Source organism: Cynocephalus volans, chromosome 3 (genome assembly GCF_027409185.1).
Source record: "Cynocephalus volans isolate mCynVol1 chromosome 3, mCynVol1.pri, whole genome shotgun sequence".
NCBI lineage: Eukaryota > Metazoa > Chordata > Mammalia > Dermoptera > Cynocephalidae > Cynocephalus > Cynocephalus volans.
Genome location: NC_084462.1, coordinates 61,451,510 through 61,478,444, shown reverse-complemented (window position 1 = coordinate 61,478,444; position 26,935 = coordinate 61,451,510). Strand labels below are relative to the sequence as shown.

The following is a 26,935-nucleotide window of genomic DNA, read 5'->3' as shown; positions in this document are numbered from 1 at the left end:
GTTCCCTCCTGTGAAGTGATCGCATTTTTCTCAGGTCATTTTACTGATATGACTGGGCTTACTCGTCGCCCATTATCTTTAAAGCTCACTTGAGGGAACCTTAGCGCTCAGGTGTCCCACCCATCCTCATCACCAGAACTTTCTGTTCGAACCCTGATCTCACTTCAGCACCTCCACTATCCCCATTAAGGAGTTCTCACACACCCCAGGTGCCCTCCACCCAAACGAACTCCCCTCCCAGACAGGTCTGTCACTGGCTCCCTCCCTCTCCCTCAGTAGACCCACACCTCATCACCAGCCCCTCTCCCCGCCAAAGTGCCCGAGAGAACACAAACGCCCACAAAGGGACGTGCGCGCGCCGGGGAAACGTGCGCACGCCGAATGGAACGCGCGCGCGTCTGGAGGGACGAGCGCGGGCCGGGGGTCTGCGCCTGCGCAGATCCGCAAGCCGTGGGCCACCCGGCGTTCAGCTAGTCGATCCGCTGTGGTGTCAGGCCTTCTGCCCGAGCTCTCGCACCTTCTGGGTCAGTAGGTGGGACTGGCGTAGCCGCTCCTCAGTGCTCACCGCCCGCAGACGCTGCTTCAGCTCGGCCCGCAGGCTCCGCTTGGCGCTTCTCACAGCTGCCGCCGCCATCTCACGCCGAAGCCGAGTCCGGCCCCGCCCTCGGCGCCCTCGGGTCCGGCCCCCTTCCCTGGCGGCTCCCGCTGAACCCGCCGACCTAAGGGAGGGTCCGGACTCGGCGAGGCGCGCCCCCAGCTCCCGGGTCGCGGGCCCGCGGCGCTCCGCGCCCCGACCACGCCTCCCTCCTTTGGGACACAGCCTTCTTGCCGCCTTCGCGGTCTCATCGCCTCCCCCAGCAAGTGGTGGCGGACGGCAGTGTGCCCTGTCTGCATTGTCGCTACTGGCTCCATAGCCTGGGCACCTCAATACACTTTGTCTCCCCCACTTAAACACAGAGGTAGTAACACTGCTGGAAGGGGTCCTGCACGGGCAGCCGGCGATGTGATGTGCAGTACTGTAACTATGGGGGGTTGAAAAGAAGGGACAGGCAGGCCGAATGGAGAAATACATATGATACCAGTCGGGAACTTGGCTCCTACTGGTTAAAGGGGAAAAGACTCCTTTCTTTTTGCAAAGCACTTCTTTCTTTTTCAGTCGGAGGGTTCGTTGCTGATGGACTGGGCTGGTCATTGGTTCAGCAAGTCACTTGCCCTTCCTAGATCACGATGTCTCCTCACCTCTGGAGAATTTAGCACTGTTGCCCTGTTCATTGTAGGCTCAGAGTCCAACAATATTGTTACTGTAAAATAAGTGGAATTTGCTCCTACTATAAACGCTCTTACTTAAGAAACATGATGAGGAAATGGAGAGACCATGCGTTCTTTTCTCTAGCAGGGCATCTGACTTGGATCGGGAGGAGAGACGATGGTAACTCAAGGGAATAAGTAGATGTAGAGAAGAGCTCTGGTGGTGCATCAGATTTACCCCCCCACACGACGCCACAAGCCAATGAAAAGGTGAGAGGGTTAATTATTTGATAAATAAAGGAATTAAACTTTTAAATATCTTCAGGCTGGAACTTAAGAGAATATTTAGCACGTTTATGTGAAAATTTCGTAAGTTTTATGTTAAATCAACTATATATACTAGAGTTCGAATGGAAAAACGAGTATTTAAGAATAGCTAGGGAAACACTGAAAATAAAAGACCATGAGCCCTTCCAGACATTGAAACATACTATAAAGCCTCCATAAGTGAAACAAATGGACCAGTGGAATAGAATAGAAAGCACAGAAGTAGGCCCAAAGCCACTTGGGAATTTAGTATATGATAAAGATGGCATCTCGAATCACTAGGGAAAATATGAACTTTTAATGAATGGTGCTGGGACAACTGGAGAGCCATTTTTTAAAAGATAATATTACATCCATTCTTCACACCGTGCATAAGAAAAAAACTCCAAATGAATTAGGGATCTAGTGTAGAAGCTGAGACTATACAAGTACTACAAGAAAATGGGACAATTCCTCTTTTAACATCAATGTAGGGAAAAGTTTTCTCATTATGACTCAAAATCCAGAGGCAATAAAAGAAAAAGATTGATAAATTTGATGACATAAAAGTATTTTATAAATGTTGGTGTTATTAAAAGAAACATACACAAAGCAAAAAGCTGACAAACTGGGAGAAAATACTTGAGAGAAAGAGATAAGTATACACATACATATATATACATATATACACACATGTATATATGTGTCACAGACAAAGGACTAATCTCTCTAATACATAAATCTCTTAGTTCGTTTTTGATGCTATAATGTAATACCTGAACTGGGTAATTTATAATAAACAGAAATTTATTGGCTTACAGTTCCAGAAACTGGGAAGTACAAGATTGAGGGGCCATCTAACAAAAGCCATCTAACTGCATCATCCCATGGCAGAAAGTTGAAGGGCAAGTTAGAGAGAGAGAAAAAACAGAACTGAACTCACCCTTTTAAATGAGCATACTCCCACTCTTATGATAATGACATTAATCCATTCATGAAGGTGGAGCCCTGTGGCCTAATCACTTCCTAATGGTCCCACCTCTTAAAAGGACCTGTTATAATGGCAATTAAATGTCAACATGGGTTTTGGAGGGGACAAATATTCAAACCATAGCAATAAAGAACTATTTTAAAAATTGAGATACAGGGCAACTAGGCAAAAAATTAATAATAAAAGGCATCCAGACTGTAAAGAAAGAAGTAAAACGATCTTTATTCACTGATGACATGATCTTGTATATAGGAAATTCTAAGGAATCCGCACAAAAAAATTAGAACTAATAAACGAGTTCAGCAAAGTTGCAGGATGCAAGATTAATACACAAATATAGCTCTCCCTGCCTGATAGTCTTCAAACTGGAGCATCAGCTTTTCCTAGTACTACAGCAGCTTCCGGCCTTCAGACTCAAACTGGGACATTGGCTCTGCACACTTTGGATTGCTGGCCTCCATAATCACATGAGCCGCTTCCCTATTTTATAAAAGAAAAAAATTTCATTTACGATAGCATTAAGTAAATGTTCAGGAATAAATTTAACAAAAGAAGTGTTAAACATACTCTGAAAACTACATAACAGTATTGAAGGAAATTTAAGAAAACCTGTATAAATGGAAAGACATCTGATGTTTGTGGAGTAGAAAACTTAATATTGTTAAGATGACAATACTACCCTAATTGATCTATGGAGTCAATGCAATTCCTATCAAATCTGTATTTTCCACATAAATTGATAGCTGATCCTAAAATTCATATGGAAATGCAAGGAACCCAGAACAGCCAAAATAATCTTGAAAAAGAACAAAGTTGGAGAACTCACACTTTCCAATTTCCAAAGTTACTATAAAGTTACAGTAATCAAGACAGTGTGGTACTGGATAGATAGATAAATAGATAGGTAAATGGAAAAGAATTGAAAGTCCAGAAATAAACCCTTATGCTTATGGTCAGTTGATTTTTTGACAGGGTGTTCAAGATAATTCTATAGAGAAAGAATAGTCTTTTTCAACAAATGATGCTGGAAAAACTGAATGTCCACATGCAAGAGAAGGAAGGTTGGCCCCTACCTAACACCATATTCAAAATTTAACTCAAAAGAGATGATCAAAAGCCTAAAATCAGAGCTAAACAGTAATATTCTTAGAAGAAAACATAGACATACATCTTCATCACCTTGGATTAGGCAATGATTTCTGAGTATGGCACCAGAAACACAAGCAATAAAGAAAAATAGGTAAACTGGACTTCATCAAAATTAAAAATATTTGTGGATGAAAGGACACCATCAAGAGAACAGAAAAACAACCTATAGAATAGGAAAAAATAGTTGCAAATCATATATCTGATAAGGGACTTATTATCAAATATATAAAGAACTCTTAAAATTCAGCAATAAAAAGATAAATAATCCAATTTTAAAGTGGACAAATGACTTGGATAGACATGTCTTCATATAAGATATACAAATGGCCAATAAACACATGAAAAGATGCTCAACTTCACTAGTCATTAGAGAAATGCAATTTAAGCCAAAGAGATACCACTTCACACCCACTGGGATGGTTATAACAAAAAAAGGGGGGGGGGGAGTATTGGCAAGGATTTAGAGAAATTGAAAGCCTCATACTCATGGGAATGTAAAATGATGCAGCTGCTTTGGAAAATAGTTTGAATTCCTCAAAAAGTTAAATATAGAATTACCATATAACCTTGTAATTCCACTCCTACGTGTATACCTAAGAGATTTGAAAATATGTTCACATAAAAACTTGTACACGAATGGTCATAGCAGTATTATTCACAGTAACCAAAAAGCAGAAGCAACTCAAATTTCTGTCAACTGATGAATGTATAAATGAAATGTGGTATGTCCATACATTGGAATGTTATTGAGCAGTAAAAAGGAATAAAGTACTGATACATGCTACAACATGGATGGACCCTGAAAATAGTATACTAAGTGATAGAAGCCAGATACAAAGGCCACGTATTGTATGATCCCATTTATGTGAAATATCCAGAACAGACAAATTCATAGATACAGAAAGTAGATTAGCAGTGCCTAGGCCTGGGAGGAGTGGGGTACAGGGTTTCCTTCTGAGGTGATGAAAATGTTCCGCCGCGGGTTCGAATCCTATATAGGAATGGCCAGTGCACTCACTGGCTGAGTGCCGGTCACGAAAAAAAGACAAAAAAAAAAAAAAAAAAAAAAAAGTTAGACTGTGGTGAGAGTTGCATAACACTGTGAATATACTAAAAACCACTGAATTGTACATTTTTAAAGGATGAACTTAATGGTATGTGAATTATACCTCCATAAAATAAAAGAAAAAAGGGGATAAAGAAAATATGCATCTATCTACTCATTTATGGGAAAAGAAAAAAAAAACAGTAAGCATAAACCAAAAACAAAGTTTGGGTACCTACAGGGAATGGGTAAGAACAGGGTGGAAAGAATGGGAGAATAGGTGGAAGATCAGTGATGAGGAAGAGAGTGACCTTTCTCTAGTTATACCTTTTCTGTAACTCTGGCTCTTAGAACAATGGAATTGTTTCACATACATATATACATATCTGTAGTCAACCAGGGCGTGGAGGCAAGCCAAAATAGAATACAAGCAGGAACAAACTGAATTGTATTATAAATGATTAGCGTAACCACAAAGAAGTGGGTGGGAAAGAAAAGAACTCACTTAAGTAACTTTGGAAAATTATATTTTGACTATACAGTATATTGCAAGGCTATGGATAAAAATAACTACGCAAATATCGTATTCTAGTTAGTAAACTTGTTTTTCACAGGAGTATAAGTTAGCAATTGTGAAACTACACTATCTGTATTCTAGATTTGAACAAATAAGTAAATTTATTGTGAATAATGAGAGTCAGGTTTCTCCTTGTTTGAAAAACAAGTTACAGATAAGGAAAGGGGAAAGGCTAGAATGATCCCTGTGGGGTTGGATAGGAATCAGAGGTGTTACTATGAACTCATGGTTTTTAGTATATGTTTATACACAAATGGGTAGATACAGAAATAAATAGAGATATGTGTTGGCATACATATACTAAAATCCAGCATCCAGACCTTTGTTTCTATATATCATTTTCCAATTTAAAACAAAACAAAACAAAACAGGGCTTCTTGGAGAAATGGTTGACTATAGAGTTGGGGCAGGGAAAATATGAGGTGAACTGGAGCATCTCGTGATGCCACAAAGTAAGGATGTGCTCAGAAAGGAAGAGACCATGTCAAAAGGGAACCAGGAGCCAAATTGGAGTTCCCAGTGGCCTATGCTGGGACAATTTGAGCAACAAAATAATAATGATTACCTTACATTATAACCTACAGAATAAAATAAATATCCATTAGTCCACACTGATATGAGTAAATAAATAGGAGAAAAGGTAATACTTCCTTGTACATAATTCTAATTAATAAATGTAGAAGGGATAATGGAAATAGAAAATCACCATTTGGCAAACATTGTACTAATAATTGTTGCAGGCAAGAACTATCAATGGATATGAAAATTAGTGGGTGGAAGAATGACGAGAAACAAAAAGAAGGCATTTTCATAGTCTCAAAATATCTCCCCCCAAGATACTTAATAGTAAAGAAACTTGGCCAAGTAATTGATGTCAGCATTACCAATAAGACATATGTCTTCCCCTGATATGATGCACTGAAAAAGACACAACTTCATTTCTGTTGTGTTCTTGCCAGAAATGTATAACCTCAATCTAATCACAAAAAACCAACAAACCCAATTTGAGGGACATCCTACAAAATACTGAACTAGTACTCTTCAGAAGTCTCCAGGTCATGAAAGACAAAGACTGAGGAATTTGCACAGACTGAAGGAGAAGAAGGAGACATTAGTTGTTCTGGATTCAAGCCTAGACCAGGAAAAGGACATTAGTGAGAAGACTGGTGAAATTATAATAAGGTCTGTAGATATAGTTAATAGTATTGTATCAATGTTAATTTCCCTGTTTGGATAACCATGCTATGGTTACGTAAGACATAAGATGTTAATGTTAGTGGAAGCTAGATGGAAGGGTATATGGGAACTCTGTATTATTTTTGCAACTTTTCTGTAAAACTAAAGTTAGTTCAAAATAAAAGGTAAAAAAAAAAACTATTAACAAAAATAAACAAACTTAGCAAAAGCATGTGATAGGCAATAATACTATGAAAAACCTAGAAATTTTAGTTGACCCCAAGTGTAAGTCAACATTTACTAACTTTCTATTATAGCAGTCTGTTAACTGGTCTCCCAGCCATCAAATTCCAACTATCTGCTTACACTATGGCCAAACTCAGCTACTGTACGAAGAAAACATTTTGATCATATCATGATCTGTTTTAGTCCGTTTTGTGTTGCTATAACAGAAATACCTGTGACTGGGTAATATGTAAAGAACAGAGGTTTATTTGGCTTGCAATTCTGGGACAGCTGCATCAGGTACAGGCCTCAGGCTGCTTCTACACATGGCCGAAAGTGGCAGGCAGCCGGTGGGTACAAGCAGATCACATGGCGAGAGGAAGAGGGGGGGAGGGAGAGAGAGAGAGAGAGAAGGTAAAACAACCAGCTCTTGTGGGAACTAATAGAGCGAGAACTCACACTCGTTACTTCGCCCTCTCCCAGGGAGAGCACTAATCCATTCATGAGGGATCTGCACCCATGACTCAATCAGTTTCCAGCACTACCACACTGGGGATCAAATTTCCAAATGAGTTTTGGAGGGGACAACACACCCAAACTCCATCACTATCTTTTTAAAAAGTTGCCTTCTGTAAAAACTTCTCATCAGGGGGCACAAAGCACCTCTCAGCCTGGATTAAGACTGACTTGGCATCCCTCCCTTTTACCACTCTCTACCACAGTATTTCACACTTCCATAGACCCCTGTGCATAGTTGATTTCAGCACTTCCATAATTTATTCATGTGGAGGCAGTCTTATTCACCAGAATTTCTCCTAGGAAAGCACCATGTGTATATGACTTTTTTTTTTAAGAAGAAATACTTCCATAAGCCACTAGCAGTAGAGAGTGATAAAAAGATGGTCCCTAAAGTGCCATGCACAAGATTAGAGGATTTAATTTCTTTGCTTCTGAAAGGGAAGAAGAGAGGGTGGTGACTTAGATAGAAAGAAAGGATTTCGTAGGGTTAATAAAGCTAGTTTCCCTGCACTAGAGGGAAGAAAAGAGGAGGAAAGTCCCTGTAAGCAACACAGCCAGGAAGGGGAACTTTGAAGAACAAAAATGTCTAACAAGGATTTTTTTTTTTGGTTATATGCTATGTGGCCTCTCACCTCCCTTTCTGATGACATATTCAGTGGTCCTTATTGTATAGTTGTGTGAGTGGATTCTTGTGGGTGAACATAAGGCTAATTAATATGGAACCAAAAATAAATAAATAACCAATCTGGGGGATGAGAAGAGGGCTGACATCTGGACTAGAACAATACCAGTGATAATAGCTACCATTTATTGAGCTCACTACACACCAGGTACTATGCTAAATTCTTTACATACTCTTTTATGTTCTGCAAAACAAACTATGAAGTATGTATTATTACCAAATTCTTACAGAAGAGGGAACAGTTTGGAAATCATAAGTGTCTTGCCCAAGCTCACGTAGTTACTATGTGGGAGTAATCACATTTTAACCCAAGATCTGCAAAACCCACACTAAACTGCCCTCCCTCTTCTGTCACAGCATTGTTTTATTGTCAGTGCTCTTGTTCTCCCTATAGCGTATGAGACTGGGATCAGGTTTCATAGTCCTCTGTATCCCCAGTGCTCTGCACAGGCCCTGGTGTGGAACCAGTGCTTGGTGGATATTTGTTGAGTCAGTGAGTGAAGGCGGTGTTATGAGCTGACCAGCTGGGAGAGCAACTGATTCAGCTAATAAAATCCCAAGCTGCTCATGCAAGTTGGGTCAAGGCAAGAGGCCCCACCATCCTCTTCTGCACTGGTCAAGCTATATCTGGAGTGCTGTACTACATTTTAAGAGTGAAATGACAAGCTAGGGAGTATTCAGAAGAGGGTGACTCCCTCAGCTCAAGGTTGTAGGTAGGTATTCCAGAAATTTAAAAGAAAAGCAATAGTATCACCAGGGAAAACCCAATAACCCACTACCATGAGGCCTCTGTTTGCATTTACCTTCTGCTCAACATACTACATGTAAGTTGAGTAGTGCACGGGGGCAGAGCTATTTGGAAGAGAGAGTAGTAAAGATGAATAGGCAGTTTCTATAATCAAAGGTAAAACAAGCACTGAATTTGCTTATATTCATGGTTTTATCTTTATATTTGTAGACCTAAAATTTAACTTTGGTCAGCATGCCAAAATGGGATTCATTTACTGACACTTCCTACTTGGGTGTGATCCATGAACCAACAGCATCTGCACCACTTGGGAGCCTGTTAGACATACAGAATCTTGGGCCCTCCCCAGACCTACTGAATCTGAATTGGTATTTTAACATGATCCCCAGGTATCCATATTAAAGTCTGGGAAGGACTACCGTAGATCAATGCATAAACCAAGTGCCAATTTGCAGGAAGAAATAGAACTATTATGCAAACCATAATATAGTCAGCCTGTACAGGGCATCTTCTCCATTTAGAAAGATCAGGAGGTTGCCTGGTGACCCCCACTTCCTCACCACTACCACCCCACCATCACCACCCCCATCCCAAGGAAGTGACTTTTCGGCCGAAATTCCAAGGCTGAGTAAATGTCCACTAGGTGAGAGGGAGGCAGAGAAGGTTAGAGAGTTTTCCAGGAAGAAAGAACTGTATGTTCCAAGGTCCTAAAGGGAAACAGCATGGTATTTTAGAGGAACTGGAAAATGTCCAGAATGGCTAATCAACAAAGAGACAGGAGGAGAGAGGCATGAGATGAGGCTGAAGAACTAGGGTCCAGATGCTTTTTGTCTGTTTTTTAATAAACTTTATTTCAGAATAATTTTAAATTCACATAAAAGTTGCAAAGATTAGAGTTTGCATATAGCCCTCATCCAGTTTGCTGTAATGTTAACCCCTTACCTTATGGTGGTACGTTGTCAAAACTAAGAAACCAACACTATAACTATTAACCAAACTCCAGACTTTATTTTAATTTTACTAGTTTTTCCACTGATGTCTCTTTTCTGTTTCAGGATCCAATTCAGAATACCACACTGTGTTTAGTTGTCATGTCTCCATAGGCTCCTCTTGAATGTGATAATTTCTCAGTCTTTTCTTGTTTTTGATGACCTTGACAATTTTGAGGAGTACTGGTCAGGTATTTTGTAGAATGTTCATCAATTTGTGTTTGTCTTATTTTTCCCTGGGGTTATGGGTTTTAGGGAGCAATAACGCAGAGATTAGACATCCTTTTTATCACATGATATCATGGGGTACTATCAACACAACTTATCATTGGTAATGTTAACCTTGATCACCTGGCCAAAGTCGTGTTTGCCAAGTTTCTCCACTGTAGAGTTACTTTGTTTTCACTTTCTATATTTTATTCTCTGGAAGCAAGTCACTAAGTCCTGCTCACACTCAAGTGAGGAGGGAGGATGACACAAGGCTTTGTAGAAGGATTCGAGTTTCTAAGAATAATGAAAAGCCATTGAATGAATTTTAAGCAGAGGGGTGACAAAGATTTACATTTTAAGATTAATATGCTGGCTGTATTGAATGTACCAGAGGGGACAAGAAATGGATGTGAGTACACCAGGAAAAAGCCTCTAGCTGTGGTCCAGGCAGGAAGAAATAGTAGCTTGAACTGGCATAGGAGTTAAGGAGAAGGAGAGAAGTGGATACATTAAGAAATATTCAAAAAGTAAAATTTCCAGGATTTAGTCATATTTTGGTTGAGTAAGAGGCATCAAAGAGAGGAAGGTTTGAGGATGATTCCCAGGAACGAAGTTTCTGGTTTGAGCATCTGGTTGGGTATTAACATGGTTGAAAGCAAAAGGACATAGTCTGAGTACTGGCTAACGGAGGCAACCCCAGAGGTGTGGAAGAACAGTGCTATTGGCCTGATGCCTCTGCTGAATTCTGGAGGCATTGTTTCTCCATGTATCCATGTCTATTCTGCATAGCACTGTACCCTGGGCAGAGCCCTTTAACAATAAAACAGCCTTGTCCAGTTAGGTAAAGATTTGATTCTCTTGGGGGAAAGAATCTTCCTTGATTTACTCCAAATCCTTGAGAATAACAATTCAGCAGTCATACTCTACATTTTTATCAAAGATTGTACTTTCCAAAGCACTAGAACTTGCACTTATAGGTACATGTGACACTAGGTTGAAGTTAATTAGGATTCTGAATCCCCAGAGAGCTCTGTGGGCTTGGGTGTGGAGTCTTAATGGCAGAGTTATGGATGTCCCCATTTTCCCAATTTTAAAAAATTGTTCAGAGCCATATATTATCTGAGGCAGAAATCAAGATCCTGAAAAGATCTGGAGTCTGTGACAAAAGAGTTTTCAGATATTGGGGACAGAGCATGTGAGTGACATTGTAGGAGCCTTCTTGAACAAGGTAAAGATGAGGTCAGGTTGTTCATTGGGGAGGTAGATTGTGAAGGGCCTTGCAGGCCATTGTAAGAACTTTGTAAGAACCCCGACTTTTACTCTGAGTGAGGTGGAAACCACTGGAGAGTTGTGAATGGAGAGATAACATGAGTTATCTTACACTTTAAAGGATCCTTCTGACTGCCTGTAGGACATAAACTATGGAGGGGCAAGGGAATTAGTAAAAAGACCAATTAGGAGGTTACTGCAAAATCTATGCAAGAGATTTGGGGTGGCTCAAATAGGGATAGCAGTAGTGAAGATGGTAATAAGTAGTTGAAGACTGGATAGATTGTGATAATAGAACTAAATAATATTTCCTGATGGATTGAATCAGTGGGTGGAAAGATGAATATTAAGATGATGAAAGATTCAGGGGTAAGAGGTCTGGGGGTGATAAAGAGATGGTATTCAGATTTGGACATAGTGAATTTGATGTACTTGTTAAACATACACGTAGAGAGATATCAGGTCAGTAGTCTGTAGTTCAGGAGAGAGGTGTTGTCTGGAGATATAAATTTGATAGTCATCATCATATAGTTGATCATTAAAGTCATGGCACTGAATGAGATATCTAGCAAGTGACAGCAGGTAAGGAAGAGAAGAAAGCCAGGGACTAGCCAGGGCACTCCAATATTTAGAGTTAGGGAATTTAGCTTGGGGAAATGAGGAGGATTCATCAAAGGACACTGAGAAAGAAGTGAGTTCATAAGTAAGCCAAGCTACCCTGCCCAAAACTACTTCCCTACTGACTTGTCTGAGTGTCCTAATCCCCACCATTAAGAATCACACCTTGTAGGTAAAACATTAGTTAACTGAAATCCTCTGTGAGAATGCACATGGCCTGAGAGAGAGAGTGGCTCTGGTTTCTTTGTTAAATCTATCCACATCTTCCTGGAAAAGGTAACACAAGCCCTGAGGGAGTTCAGATTGTGTTATGGCAGGAACAGAATGGGAGAGAAGGTCTAGAACAAAGTATAGGGTTCCTGTATTGCAATCAGATTTGCTGACCTAAAATTAGAACATAAGGTCTAACAAAAGGTATAATTTTCTAATTTGTGAATTTTTATTAAAAAGGAGTTTAACAATGGCTCAACATTGAATCATTTACCTAATTGTCTTTGTTCAAGCTATCCCACAGTATCCTACATATCTTAGTGCCATATCCATCAACCCCAAATGGCAGGCCAGAGAGGGAAGGTTGAGGGGGGAGGGCATCAGTGGAAAACTATAAGCAGCCAGGGGCACCAGGGACTACAGGAAGCCTGGAGCCAAAAGGAGGTGGAAAGCAGACTGTATTAGTCTGTTTGTGTTGCTATAACAGAAATACCTGAGACTGGGTAATTTATAAAGAACAGAGGTTTATTTGGCTTATGATTCTGGGACAGCTGCATCTGACACAGGCCTCAGGCTGCCTCTACTCATGATGGAAAGCAGAAGGCAGCTGGTGGTACATGGCAAGAGAAAGCAAGAGAGAGAGAGAGGAGGTGCCAGGGTCTATTAAACAATCAGCTCTTACGGGAACTAATAGAGCGAGAACTTGCTCATTAATCTCCCCTACCCCAAGGAGAGCATTAATCCATTCATGAGGGATCCGCCCCCACAACTCAATCAGTTTCCAACACGGCCACACTGGGGATCAAATTTCCACATGAGTTTTGGAGGGGACAACACATCCAAACTCCATCACAGACCTTACCTACTAGGCATCCAGCTTGGTGATACAGAGAATAACCTTTGGGTAATGGGTACGCCCTTAAGAGAGAGCCTGCCATGGGGCAGAAAAGACACCACCTTCCTGGTCATCATCTCTTAATTCAACAGCTGTCTCCTGTATTGAGCTTCTACACTTTCGCTGAATTTCTAGGCATACCCCAAAAATTAAGACACAAATTACATACAGAGACAAATACATACTATTTATTTATTTAAATGAAGACAACATTTCCGTAACTCTGGAAAGTCAAGTTACATCATCAAAATTGTTTGTTTGAAAGGAGATGTAGTATGTGTTGGCAATAGTTCTTGCAAGAGTCTGAAAGATTTGTCAGGTTTCACAATATGGAATGTCCTTTTTGGTCAACAGTATTGCTTCAGTAGAGATAACATTTCACAGACCTTTCCTGTAACTTCTAGAAGAGTCAGCCAGTGAGATTTAGGTTCAAACTTCTTTACAAAGCCATTTTCCTATAAGAGAATAAATTTAACATTTTAACAATCATTGGAGACACACAAATCATGTCCACACAAGTGACAAAAGGATTGGAAAATTGTTGGGTTTTTTTTTTTTAATTAAAACATATTTTTTAAAAAAGTGTTCAGCTAGCAAACATTTGCTCTTCATTTTGCAAGTCCCAGAATCTAGGGTTACACATGTCTTCCAAGTAGTCCATAGCCTAGTATGACTAATACTAAAACATAAACCAAGCATATCTCTTTGACAGTTGGAAAAGACTCAAGAGCTCTGCAGGGCCTTGGAATCGTCTTTAGGAGTATCAGTGGCAGAGCAGATCAACACTGGCCAAGGGAATTTTCCATTTGAAAAGTTGCCTTAGAAAGGCAGCTTCTGCCTGGACTTTAAGAGTAGGGTCATGCTCTGAGACACATGCTGACATGCCCTAACAGAGGGAAGAAACCGCTCCTGTCTTCTTTCTCTTCCCCTCCTGCCCTTGCACACGCACATATATTTTCCTGTACATTCGAAGTATGTATGCATGTATGCCCCTTCCTAGGATTTTTTATAAACACTATATTTGGCAAGTACAACGAGGTCCTCTACTTTTCATTATTATGACAATGACCAATGTCTATCACGATTGGCAATTAACATGTCATCTTATTTACATTCAACTTTTTAAAGTAGGGAGTGAACAAAGGAAAAAATTGACAAAATCATCTACTATATAAAGATTAAATTTTTTTAAAAAACTATAAAAAACTAAAATTAAAAGAACGGACTAGGAAAATATTTACATTTACCATGAAAGAGTTCATTCAAATGTAAAAGAAAATCATTAAGCCCTTAATAGTTAAAAAGGGAAAGCCCATTGAAAAGAGAAATATAAATCATTAACAAGTATATGGGAGAAAATTCAACATTACCAGCAGTTAAATAAATTTACACTTTAACAGAATACTATTGTTTTTTAGACCTATTAAGTTGGCCATGTTAAACCCACAAAATTATTTTTAATAGTACTGCCCAATGCTGATAAGGTTGTTATGACATTGCTCCATCAATAAAATCCTTTTGGAAAGCTATACATATTCCAATATGCATGAGTAGTATATTTATGCCCATAGCTTATGAACCAGTCATTCCACTGCTGGAAATTTTTCATGAGGCAGTTTTCTGAAATATTGGTGTTTGGGCAGGGGGAGGAAGCTGGGGGAAAACATACCCATATTCAGTATTGAATCATTATTTCTAAGGGGGGAAAACTGGAAACAACCCAATGTCTAACTAACAATTGGTAATTGGTTAAGTAAATTATGATATATCAAATTGGTGGAATATTCTGTATACATAAGAAATGTTAACATGGAATATGAGAAGTGGTGTTGAAAATATTTATAATGCAATGTCGCAAGAAAAATACTCTTATGTACACCCTAATTATAATTACATATAATGTTTGCATGCAAATATGTTTGGACAGTGGGAGTGAATTTTTCTTCTTTCCAGAATATTTTTTTCAAATATATTCTTTTCAAAAATGTTTCCTTTAATGATGCTATTTGTATCTTAAAACCATTATATAAAAATAAATATACAAATAAGGGTTTGATATCCTGTCAGTAATGTAGTAAACAAGGATTGCCCAGGTCTGATTATTTTTGGAAATAGTGATAATTTGTTAAATTCGGCTACCTTGATTTCAAGAAAGGCAAAAGTATAAAATAATACACTGTATCAATAATTCAAAGAAAATCAGAAACTCAGAATTTTCAAAGACATAGACAAATACCATGATGTTATCCCCACTTCTCTAGAGATTATTCATTTATTCATTCAAGAAACATTCATTGAGCATTAACTACATGCCAGGTACCATTTAAAGCACTGGAAACACAGTGGGGAACAAAACATTCAGGATCCCTTCTCTCACTAAACTTAAATTCTCATTGCAGAGACAGACAATAAACAGATAAGCAAATAAATATGTAATGTAATGTCCAGTTGTGAAAACTATTATGAAGGAAATAAAGCAGAGTCCAGGGATAGAGAGTGGCACTGGTACCATCTTAGTCGGGTAATCAAGGAAGACTTCTCTGAGGAGCCAATCTTGGAGCAGAGACTTGAGTGAATGGAAGAAGGGAGCCATGCAAATGTCTGGGGGAAGATTATTCCAGGCAAAGGCAACAGGAAGGGCAAAGCCCCAGAGGATGGAGTGTGCTTAGCTTATCCAGGAAGGCTGGAGCTATGAGGGCACAGGAGGGATTAATAGAAAATGGGATTCGAGAGGTAGGTAGAAGCCAGAACACATAAGGCTTTGAGTATGATGGTCAGGACTTTGCATTTTTGTTCCCAGGGTGAAGGGGCATCTTGAAGGGTTTTGATTAGGCCAGGACATGATCTAATTCAAGTTTTTAAAATATCACTGGCTTCTATCTGGAGAACAGATTATAGCAGGTGAAGGATGGAAGCCAGGAAACTGGTAGGAAGCTACTGATGCAGTCAAGTGAAAGAAGGTGGCCTAGATGCACTGGATATATAGTATTTCAAAGGTGCAGCCAACAGGATTTGCTGATGGATTGGATATAGAGTATGAGGGAAAGGAGTCAAGGCTGACTTCCAAGGTTAGAGAGCTAGCACTTAGAGAGCTTTTCTGAAGGATCCGCAGGGAGAAGTGTTTTTCTCTAACTCCCGTATCAGTATCATGCATTTCTGCATGACTTGAACTATGTTTCACCTTATTTTTCACTAAATGACTCTGAAATCTCAAGTTAAAATTCAAAAGAAATATGAGTATTTGGCCCCAAAATCTATTTAATGAAAGGATAGTTATATGGATACATAAGCTTGTATCATGTCGACACTAGATCTTTACACCTTTTGGAAATGCTTTTGCCAAACTGGACACTTAGTCAATCATCTATACATCCCTATATGCCCATTTATTTGGCCTCAAAGTGAACAGAACATTATTTAGAGCAAGAGGCTGAAAAAAAAAAAAAAGAAAAACCTTTTGACCTAACTCTTATGGCCCAAGCTTTAACATGCTGGTTACTTGGAAAGCACCAACTCTGACTGTACAACTCTACTTTCAAGGAGGCTTTCTTTTGTTATTAAAATAGTTTTAAGAATTCTATATTTAAACTTCTTGGAATTTCCCGTATAATCCTCACAGTTGCTTAGCATTTGATAGTTTATAAAGCATTTTTACAAAAATGTTTTCTAATCCTTTAACTTCCCTTCTAAGGTAGTTATTATTGTCTTTATCGTATATTATGTGTATATTATAAAACCATTTTGTATCATATCATATTATTATATACATTATACAAGGGATGTGAGTTTCAGGGTACTTCAGTAACTTACCCAAGGCTATACCTCTAGTGAGTGGGAAAACCAGGATTCAAATCTCCAGCTTCAGTGTCAGTTCACTCAATCACTCCATCAACAAATATTTGTTGGGTACCTTCTATGCAATAGACCCTATGCTGAGCATGAGGTATACAGTGATGCATTAAGTAGACAAGATTTCTCCTGCATGGAGCTGAGGGCCAAGAATTCTTTCCACTCCACCAGCACAGACACAGAAGAATGCTTCGTCAAAGAAGGTGAAAGTAGGAAAGCCACCTTAAAAAGGAAGGCCGATCCCAAGGGGTGAGACATGAGTTTCATCTCAAGCACATTCTAATGGCTCTTTTTTCTAATGGCTTTTAAGAATCATTCTTTCTTCATGAATGCTGAAGACAGCTAAAAAATAGCACTAGCTCTCCTTTCAGATCCTGTAAGAGCCCATCCTTTTTTAGCACTTCAAATTGGCAGAGGGAACAGGAGAAAATAATGGCAAATGTGGAAGAGGAAGAAAAAAGATGAGAAGCCTCAAATGAAAGAAGGAAAGGAAGGAAGAGAGGGAGGGAGGGAGGGAGGAAAGAAGGAAGTTTGATCAAGCTGGTAAAAATGAGAAAGGGAATAAGATATGAAACCATAAGTCCCATTATTGATACACCAGTCTTATTTTTTCCCTTTAGGGCATCTGTTTTACATGGTGACTAATATCTAACCGCAGGTGATCATATAACTTATGGAGATGGAATATATTTAATCAGATTTCTCCATGAAAGCTAGGCCAATACTACTAATAACAATAACAATAACCCTAAACTTGTATTGAGTACTCATTTTCAGGAATTGTTACAGGTGCTTTTTCTATATTAACTGATTTGATTCTTATACCAGTCCCAGGAGAAAGGTTCCAACCTGGTTTTACAGACAAGGAAACAAGGTTTAGGGAAGTTAGGTAACTTGTTCATGTCACACATGTAGTAAACACTGGAGCCTGGAAACAAATCCAGGTCTGTTCAGACTTGTTGCTCTTAATATCTATGCTGTGTTCACAGACCACATTCTTGATCCAAAAGTTTTGATAGAGGTCTTCAGGCACTTTTAAAATTGAATTAAATTGGGCAGCCCTATGTACCGGGCACCCCTGGAGCCCGGCTTGAGGCTGGGGTTCGGACATGTCCAGAGATGATTTAAGCCTATTGCCCACAGCTGCACCTGGTCGAGGTGCCCAAAGAACCGATTGAAGGGTATGAGCGTGATGAGAAATTTTTGAGGAAGATGCACCACATGCTGCTGGAGGTGGATGTGTTGGAGGGCACCCTGCAATGCCCAGAATCTGGACATCTGTTCCCCATCAGCCGCGGGATCCCCAACGTGCTGATGAGTGATGAAGAAACCGAGACTTAATTATGCCGGGCATCAGTTTTTCATTCAGTGACCCTGTATATGTTTATGTATATCTGGTTTACTAGTTCTGTTATATGTATTTCCCAACCCTTAACCCAGTGACACAGAACACAGTGTTCTGGAGCTCAATAGTATATATTTTTTTCTCATTAAAAGTTCAAAACAAACAAACAAAAAATTGAATTAAATTGTAGATTGTGTGCTTTATAATCAAAAAATTTTTGAGTTTTTCAGAAAGGTGCAAAGTGAAAAGTTGGTGCCTCTGTTTGATAAAGATGTGAAATGTCTCTTCTACTTTTCCCCTCTTTTTGTGAGCCATTTGACTCTACTAGGGTAGGCATGTAGTCATGCATTTCCCCTAAAATGAATCCTTCAAGAGTAAGCTCATTCATTTGAGCATATCTGTCAACATCACTATGAAAGGAAGATATGTTTGCCATATCGTATGTACTGACTCAAAATAGAACTGCCTGTCATTCACAGAATCAATGTCTTAGGTGAGCTGAGAAAAGAGTATAGAGATCGTTTTGAAATGACATCTTAAAGAGTGTTTCCATCATGTCTACAACCTCTGCTATTCAGGTGTAAAAGTGAAGAACTTGGAACATGCATAAAGACTTTATGAAGGCTGAGTGTGTGTATGTGTGCAGGCAATGATGCATTTACATCTCCATTCAGGACAGGTTCATCCTGCCAAAGTCACGCTTACACCTGTACCACCCTGGAAAAATGAACACACTTCTAGAAATTCTTAGGGACAATTCCACACTCTCCACTCATTATGAGTTCCAGGAGATCACAGAATTTATGATGAAGAAGTTAAATGGCTAAGTAACACTTATTCACTGTCTGTGTGTTCTGAGTACTGTGCTAGGCACTGGAAATACAGTCTAAACCACACAAAGCTTGCAAACTTATATTTCTCTACAGGCTCATATGTGGGCCTCCATGCTAGAGAACATTGGCCTTCACTTTAAACCTCCACAGTGCACCTGAAATTCCCACCAGTGCTTCAGTGTAGCTTCCCACAACCAACCAGAAGAAAAGATGACCAAACATGTCACATGTTCCACCCAGCCCCAAGTCAGGTTGAGTTAGAAGGAAGAGTTCCAGGAACAAGAAGTTGATCAAGAAAGGGGAGTGGTTGCAGCAAGGCTTATCATTATGCAGGAAGGCCTTAAACAAAATGAATAAGGCATCAAGTACAAGATTAATAAATTCAGTTGTAGCAAACTTCAAAACATTTATAACAACTGAAAACATCTACAGTTTTAAAAGATAATCAACAAACTAGAAGATATCTGCCACATGTATAAAAATAGTTTGTGACCAGAATATTCAAAGGATTCCTGCAAATCAATAAGAAAAAAACAAAATAATAGGAAAAATGGGCAAAGGATATAAACAGGCCATTCCCTAAATAAGAATTACAAAAGGTCAGTAAACATATGAAAAGATACTTAAACTTACAAGAACAAATTGGGGAAATTATAACAGATTGCTACGACCTAATGTTAATCAGCTGGAGTTGGGGGGAAATGTTGGGTACTCTAATAAGCTGCTGATGGGAAGGTAACTTGGTAAAGCCACTTTCGAGGGCAAAGATCTAAAAAATTAAAATATGTATGTACACCACGACCCAGCAACTCTGTAACTCAACATCCACCATAGAAAAACACACACATGTACAAGGGAAGGTATGTGCAAAGATATTCAATGAAGCATTGCTTGTGATAGCACACTCTGGAAATAACCTAAACATCCATCAGCTAGAAATGGCCAGACACTCGACAGCGTTTACATACAATGGAATATATGTAGCACTCTTAAAAATACTATTTTAAATACCCTTGGGTGAAAAAAAGAGTTGCATAATAAGTATCATGTACTATTTTTATGTCTAAAAAAATTGGGGGAGGGTTGGGGGGTCGGTGCTGGCCAGTTTGCTAGGGTGGTTAGAGCGTGGTGCTGACAGCACCAGTATCTGGGTTTTGATCCCTATACTGGCCAGCTGCAAAAAAAAATTTTTTTTTTTCACAAAGTAGTATTGTGTATACTTTCTATGTATATATTCAATAGGCATGTTTTGCATGTACAGTAATTGATAACAGTGGTTAGCTCTTGGGAGATGTGAGGGCCAGGATTGAGGGTTGGAAAGAGAATCCATGGGGACATAAGTGCTTTAAAAAAACAGGTATTGGGCCGAGCCCGTGGCGCACTCGGTAGAGTGCTGCGCTGGGAGCGCGGCGACGCTCCCGCCGCGGGTTCGGATCCTATATAAGACTGGCCGGTGCACTCACTGGCTGAGTGCCGGTCACGGAAAAGACAAAAAAAAACAACAACAACAACAACAAAAAAAACAGGTATTAACTGTATTGGGACATAAAGGAAAGCATATACATCCAGCTATAAGAGGCTTCTTACCAACATATTCCCCTTCATGGTCTTGGCTTTTTGAGGCACTGATAATAAAATGAACTTTTATATAAAATTCTTGAATAAAGGTTCTTATTGGTGGTACAGTACATTGTTTTTTATCAACAAGCTATAACAGCCCAGAATTTGTTGTATTAGAAAAGTAAAAAAAAAAAAAAATCAATTTGTGAGTAATGAATTTGCAAGAAATCTATACTTGTCTTTTGAAACACAATAAATACCTTAATATAACAGCATCTAATACCAACTTTTTCCCTCGCAAAAGCTAAGTACTGATTAGAGTGTCTGCACTGTTGACCCTGAAGACGCATTAAAGAGGTGCTTTATTAGTTCCCAAACCTCACTACTGTAATTTACACTGTTAGAAATTAAAACTGGAAACACAAGTGTTTTCCAGGTATAAAGTTCTAGGATTCATTACTGGAAATGAACCGGAAAGTATTTTTTTGTTAATTAAAAAAATTAAAAACTTCTAAAACAAACCACCCAAGGAAAATAAAATCCTTAGGTAGGTGTTTCGATGTTAGTTTAATGAGCAAGAAAACTATTCTTATTTCACAGTAAAGAACAATGAGGAATTTTTTCCATCACACTTACCCAGCCTCCGTTTTGCCTTATCCATTCTCCCATGTTATTCATTATGAACTCAGCAACAAAATAAGAAATTTCCTCGTAGGTGTCCACATCCAGGGCAATTTGCTTTGGTAGAAGCTTCTTGATGAGAATACCTCCGAATGCAAATATGGTCACAATCCTTCCCCAGTTAATTATGCCATCTTCAAATTCCTTTTCCATCACTTGATTGAATATTGTTCTAGCAGTATCTATGGACACAACATCAAAATGGTCCAAGCATGGTTTCAGATTCTTTTCAACTTCTTTTTGGACTGAGAAGGCCACGTTTTGTAGCACTCGGGATGTTTTGCTTGGACCCAATTCAGGTTGTGGTACTTGTAGGACGTACTGCAGGTAGTCCTGAGCCAGTGTGTGAACATATCCAAATTCACAGTCAGTCATCTTCAGCTTGGAGGGTAGCAGTCTTGAGCCGGTTCACTTGGAAGTTGTGGCAATCTGAACTCGGCAAGATTATGACACGTGGTGACATATGGAGGCTGCTGGAATTTCTGTTTGTATCACATTATGACATATCCTTCCTGTTAGTCACTTTCGTGTGTAGGCTGTGTGTGAAAGAGAAAGTTCCAAATGTGAAAAAGAAAATGTTTCAAAGAGAGGTCACTTCCTTATCTTGTGGTGGTTCAGCTTTAAAATCTTCAGTGCAAGGATGTGGAAGAATTACGATCCTCTTACATTGCTGGTGGGAATGTAAAGTGGTAAACCCCCTAGGAAAAAATTTAGCAGTTTCTCAAAAAGTTAAATACAGAATTACCAAAAGATCCAGCAATTCCATTCATAGGTACATACCCAAAAAATTGAAAACAGGTACTCAAACAAATACTTAGATACGAACATTCATACAGTAGCCAAAATGTGGAAACAAGCCACATGGTCATTAACAGATGAATGGATAAACAAATTATGCAAGATTATTCAGCCATAAAAAGGAATGAAGTGTTGATATATGCTACAACATGAATGAATCTCAAAAACGTTATGTTAAGAAGCCAAACAGAAAATATCATATATTGTATGATTCTGTATATGAAATATCCAGAATAGGTAAATCTGTAAAGACAGAAAGCAAATTGGTGGTTACCAAGGACTGAGGGGCCAGGGGTGGGGGTGGGGGGTAACTGCCTAATGGGTACAGTTTTATTTTGTGTGATGAAATTTTGGAACCAGACAACAGTGGTAGTTGCATAACATTGTGAATATACTAAATGTCATTGAATTGTTCACTTTAAAATGGTGCCTTATGTTATGTGAATTTTACCCCCCAAAAAGTCTTAAATGCAGCCCACGGGGTAAACCAGATTAATGAAGATTTGGAATGGAGACTAGAGAACAGCCTGGGCGACAGAGAACAAAGGCCTCTCCAGGCTGCTCTGGTAGGACCACCCTTGATACTTTGGTACTTGAGTAAGGATGATATGGGGAGGGAAGAAGAAAATATCTCCTTTGGTCTTCACCAACCATTTACTCTAGAATTTCTGATAGAAAACAAAGTAGTGCTTTTATCCTGACTTAATCCATATTCTTGAGTCAGGTAAATTACCCAATATATGGATCAGAAATTCTGGGACCAGAAAGAGAGCTTGACTTGGAGTCAGAGGCCCTAGACTCAGTCCTAGCCAAATTCCCCTTCCCTTACTATGTGCCCTGGGTCTGTGCCAAATTTGTAAAATGAGGCAATGCATATTGACCTCAGAGGTTTGAGGTGAAGTTAAAAGAGATGATCTATGTAAAGCACCTATCAACCTGCCTGGTAAAAGATAGGTACTTAATCAGTGCTAGTCCATCATTCCTTTATGGACTAATGAAGAATTTGGCTTCCTGTCATCTCTTTACCCAGCAAAGGTATAACTTCATAAGTGCACAGTTTGAAGTGAAATGCAAATCTCATTTTATTTAGCTTTGGAAGCAATTCTGAGAAAAGGTTGGCAGTGATGGTGAAATTACTGGCTAAAAGGAACATAGGGGATTTGGGGGTGAAATTCAAGTCTCCACGTACTTGTACATAGTAATTAAGGCAACTACCAAACACTTGTAGGAGGTGGAGAACCGTATTCCTGTCTGATAGCTGCAAGCTAAACAGCCATTGTTGCTGGTGGGCAGGAGTAGTGGGTGGAAGGAAAAGGAGACAATTCATGGTCCCTAGAGAAACTGAATATACTTTTGTTCCCCTCCACATATGGAGTGACTTTGATTCTTTGCATCAGTGTCTATGTATGGACAGCTGCAAACAGAAGAAAAGATTCATATATAACTTGTATTTCTGAACTATCACCACAGGGCTAAGGAGAAAGAGAGAGGTGTTCCTTACGGTGCTAGTTAATGGGGACTTGGGGCGGCTGTGAAAAGGCACCTCTCTGACCTACTGCAAGAATGTAATTGACTAAGGTCCCCAGCACTGTGCCTTCCTTCTCTGACTTTGCACTGTTTTGTAAGTCAGCCTCCTGTGATGGGTATCTTTGGTTCAATAACTCCCCATTGGCTTTGCAAAAACTTTCTTAGACTGCACTGCAATCTAATACTCTTCCTACCCCATCTTCCTTCCACCTCTCTTTTCCTTACAAGGATCAGTCTAGCATTGTGGTCCAACAGCTCTCCTGCCTCTTCTGCCTCCCTCCCCATTTTCCTTCACAGGCTTTTTCCCCAATAAATCTTTTACACATCTATCTAATTCTCTCGTGGCATTTTCTTCTTGGAGTACCCAGACTGACATGAGACTTGCACAGAACAAAGGAGCATGCAAATGTGTGGTCCAGCCTCTTCTCCAGGATTTCCCCTGGGGAAGTCCTCCCATGCCCTCTTAGACTATGCCTGTTGACCCTCAGGAACACAAAGCTAATAGCAGGCTGCCGCTTTCTCTTCTCAAATTATCTGAGTATCATAAGAATCACTGGAAGGATGGGAAGTTTGTATTTTCTGCCCCCATCACATTCCCATGTTGCTGAGCATTTCTGAAAAAGATAATAGAAGCATGTGGCTTAAGAGCTGCAACTGAGCATTCTGAGGTCAAGGTCTATCTTTTTTTCTCTCCGCATCCAGTGCCCAAGCCTTGATCCAGGGAAGACAGTAGTTGATCTTTGTTGAGTAAATGAAATGGGTTTATATCACAAATTTAGGACTTTATATTCTGATCTTCTGGATTGGAAAAGGAGTTGCTTTTAAAATTCTTAAATATTGTGGCCAGGTTTAGTTCATTTGGAAGAATTTCCAAATAATCACTTTTCAAGGATAGGTGGGTGAGAGAAAGACAAAGTCTTTTCCAAGGGGGGGGGGGAAGGAATTATTTCTTTGTATATAAAGTGAAAAAGGACAGGGGTGAGGTGGGGTGGAGGTAAGTGTTGGTCAGAGGTAAATAACTGACCATGAACCAGGTGTAAAGACATAGGGAGGTGTCCTTTCTCAGTGCCACTATACCATTATAATCTGAGTCTGCACCCACCCAAGTCTACTATACAGGCCCATTAGGACCAGCTCATAGTTCCCCATCCTCTGAGCACCTCTGTCTACATGTGAGATTTTGTATGAAATTAAGAATCCACCACAAGTACACTCTGAGCGAGTCAACAAGAATGGGTGGGGTCTGGAAACCATATGTGTACTCAATTATTCCATAGGCATACACTAAGCTGCTGCTGTGTATCAGGGACTGTATTAGGTGTTGGAGATAAAAATTCCTGCGCTCAAAGAATTTTCAGTCTGGGAGAAGCTATGCCATAGTATAGGCAGTGAAAAGAACTGCAGAAGGGAATAATTAGAGGAAGTCACTGCAGGAGCTTCAAATACAGACATCTTCCCTGGAACCCATGCTAAGACCACAGAGCCAGGTGTGCAGGCACGCAACAGCTCTGAGGTTCTGGGAAGTACACATGTGTGGTACTGATCTACTGTGGACAGATTGGGGAGGAGATGATGACGGAAGATGATTTACCAAATCTGTCCACACTTAACAAGTGCCTATGGCCTCACCAAGGTTTTCTCTATGCTTGTTTTGTCCAGAAATTTCTACTGAAGAGGCATGAAATCCTGGCTAGGGCTGAGAGAACTACTAGTGTTTGTCATGGAAATAACATAAGAAGAGTACAAATCAACCTAATAATTAACAACTTCTTCCATTTGTAAAGTGCTTTGGACTACAATTTGCAATTATTATCGTATACATATATATGAACTACGACCTCATGTATTTTCATTGAGCTTATGTAAATTGCCACATTTATACACGTATATTCCAGTTATCCATTGCTTTGTAACAAACCACCCCCCAAAATTTAGCAGCTTAAAACAACAATCATGTATTTTGCTCAGGAACCTGAAATTTGGGGAGGACTCAATAAGAGTGGTGGGTCTCTGTTCCATGATGTCTGTCCCAAGCTTGGCAGGAATGACTCAAACAGTGGGGTCTCTTTTCTGTTCTGACCAGGGAACAGAGAGCAACGGCTGACAAGGGTTAAGTTTCAATGGGGAAGAAGAAGGAAGAACACTGAAGCCACCCTGGCTGAGTGACCAGAGGAATGCAAGCTCCAGGACAAGGTGCATGATGTGGAGGAGAGACTACTGAGGTCAACTTCTCTTTTCCTCGAAGATGGAACCTGAAGTTTGCCAGGCTTTTGCCTGCTTCAGAGGAAATGGCTCAGGGAACTCCCACTGCTGCTTTGCTCTTTAGCTCCTCTGAGCTTATCGCAACTACTTCCCTATTCCAAGGGCCTGGCCAGAACAAATTCTCTACAGAGAATAATGATCTTCAAAGAGTGACACAATCGTAACACAAAAGGGAGGGGGAAAATATGCACCAGCAGCCACCTGCATGTCCTCCTGTCATCTCCCTTGGTCTCATGGGGCCAAGCCTTGATAGTCAGAAAACACCATGGAGGAAAGTCCACTCACCCCATCCCCACCCCCTTTGACCTCATCAAGAAAAGCTCAATGTGACAAAGCTCCTGGTGGGAGCTTAGTTTCTATCTGAGACCACCAATTCCAGGAAATCCTATGAGCACAACATGCAAGGAGGATTTCCCACCAATTTTCCTGTTGTACTTGGAAGCAAGGCTTAAGAGGGTACTGGACAGAGCCACTAGCTGTGAACCAAGGGAGCTGAGAGGCAAGAAGGGAAGGAGAGAAGTGTCAGGAAACCTGCCAGTGGGATAAAATGTTTTAACTAAGGTTGCAGAGGCCACAAAGGAGAGGAAGGAGGAAAGGGTGGGGAGAGAAAGCAAGGAGAAAGCAAGCTGGGGGGAGGTTGGAATTATGGATGGTCCTGTATGAAATGGAATATCTTTGTGCAACATGTAATAATGTCACTCACTAACGTGTCCATCGTCATCCCCTCCCACAGATCTGTGCATGCAGGTGTGATCACCAGTCTTTCCTGACCTTTGCCCCATCTTACTCTAATGTCCATTGCTCCTTCCACTCACCCACTCAGGACCTTCCAAGGGCTCCCCCTTGCCTATGAAGAGGAACTAAAACTCCAAAAAGGCTCTTCATGCTCTGACTCGGCCTCTCCAGTCAACCTAATCTCAGCCCACTCCAGTTCCCTGCAATGCCTGCCCTGACACTGCCAGGCAGTCTCCTGGCTCCAGCAGTTTGTTCTTCCTGTCATCTCTAACTGAAACGGCTATTCTCTCTCATTCCTGTGTCTCCAAATCTTCTCCATCTTCAAGGCCCAGTCAAATAAAGCCTTCCCCATTCACCCTAGCCAGGAAAGTGTGTGCTCCCATGGAATTTGTACCTGTGTAACAGCAAGTCTCATGGTGTATCTTACACTGCAGCGATTATGTTGTTTTGTGCCCTTTGCTGGACTCCAGACTGGCAGCTGTCCTAGC

General features: G+C 40.1%; 2 protein-coding genes and 1 long non-coding RNA gene across 3 annotated transcripts in view; 1 reads left to right on the top strand and 2 right to left on the bottom strand.

The window, feature by feature from the left end:
- Nucleotides 1-634, bottom strand: part of MTHFS (methenyltetrahydrofolate synthetase) — a 47,334-nt gene extending 46,700 nt beyond the window's left edge. Inside the window, exon 1 of the mRNA XM_063090306.1 lies at nucleotides 518-634. Within this exon, the coding sequence (XP_062946376.1) occupies nucleotides 518-634 (117 nt within the window). The remainder of the gene's footprint in view (nucleotides 1-517) is intronic.
- On the top strand, nucleotides 448-26,935 carry LOC134372959 (uncharacterized). The gene is made up of 4 exons (XR_010022918.1): nucleotides 448-524; nucleotides 1,394-1,518; nucleotides 25,534-25,643; nucleotides 26,536-26,935. It is a non-coding gene; the product is annotated as an uncharacterized LOC134372959 (long non-coding RNA).
- BCL2A1 (BCL2 related protein A1) lies at nucleotides 13,205-21,500 on the bottom strand. The gene is made up of 2 exons (XM_063090308.1): nucleotides 21,081-21,500; nucleotides 13,205-13,312 (listed from the first exon to the last, which is right to left on the bottom strand). The coding sequence occupies exons 1-2, from the start codon at nucleotides 21,498-21,500 to the stop codon at nucleotides 13,205-13,207; spliced, it is 528 nt and encodes a 175-aa protein (XP_062946378.1).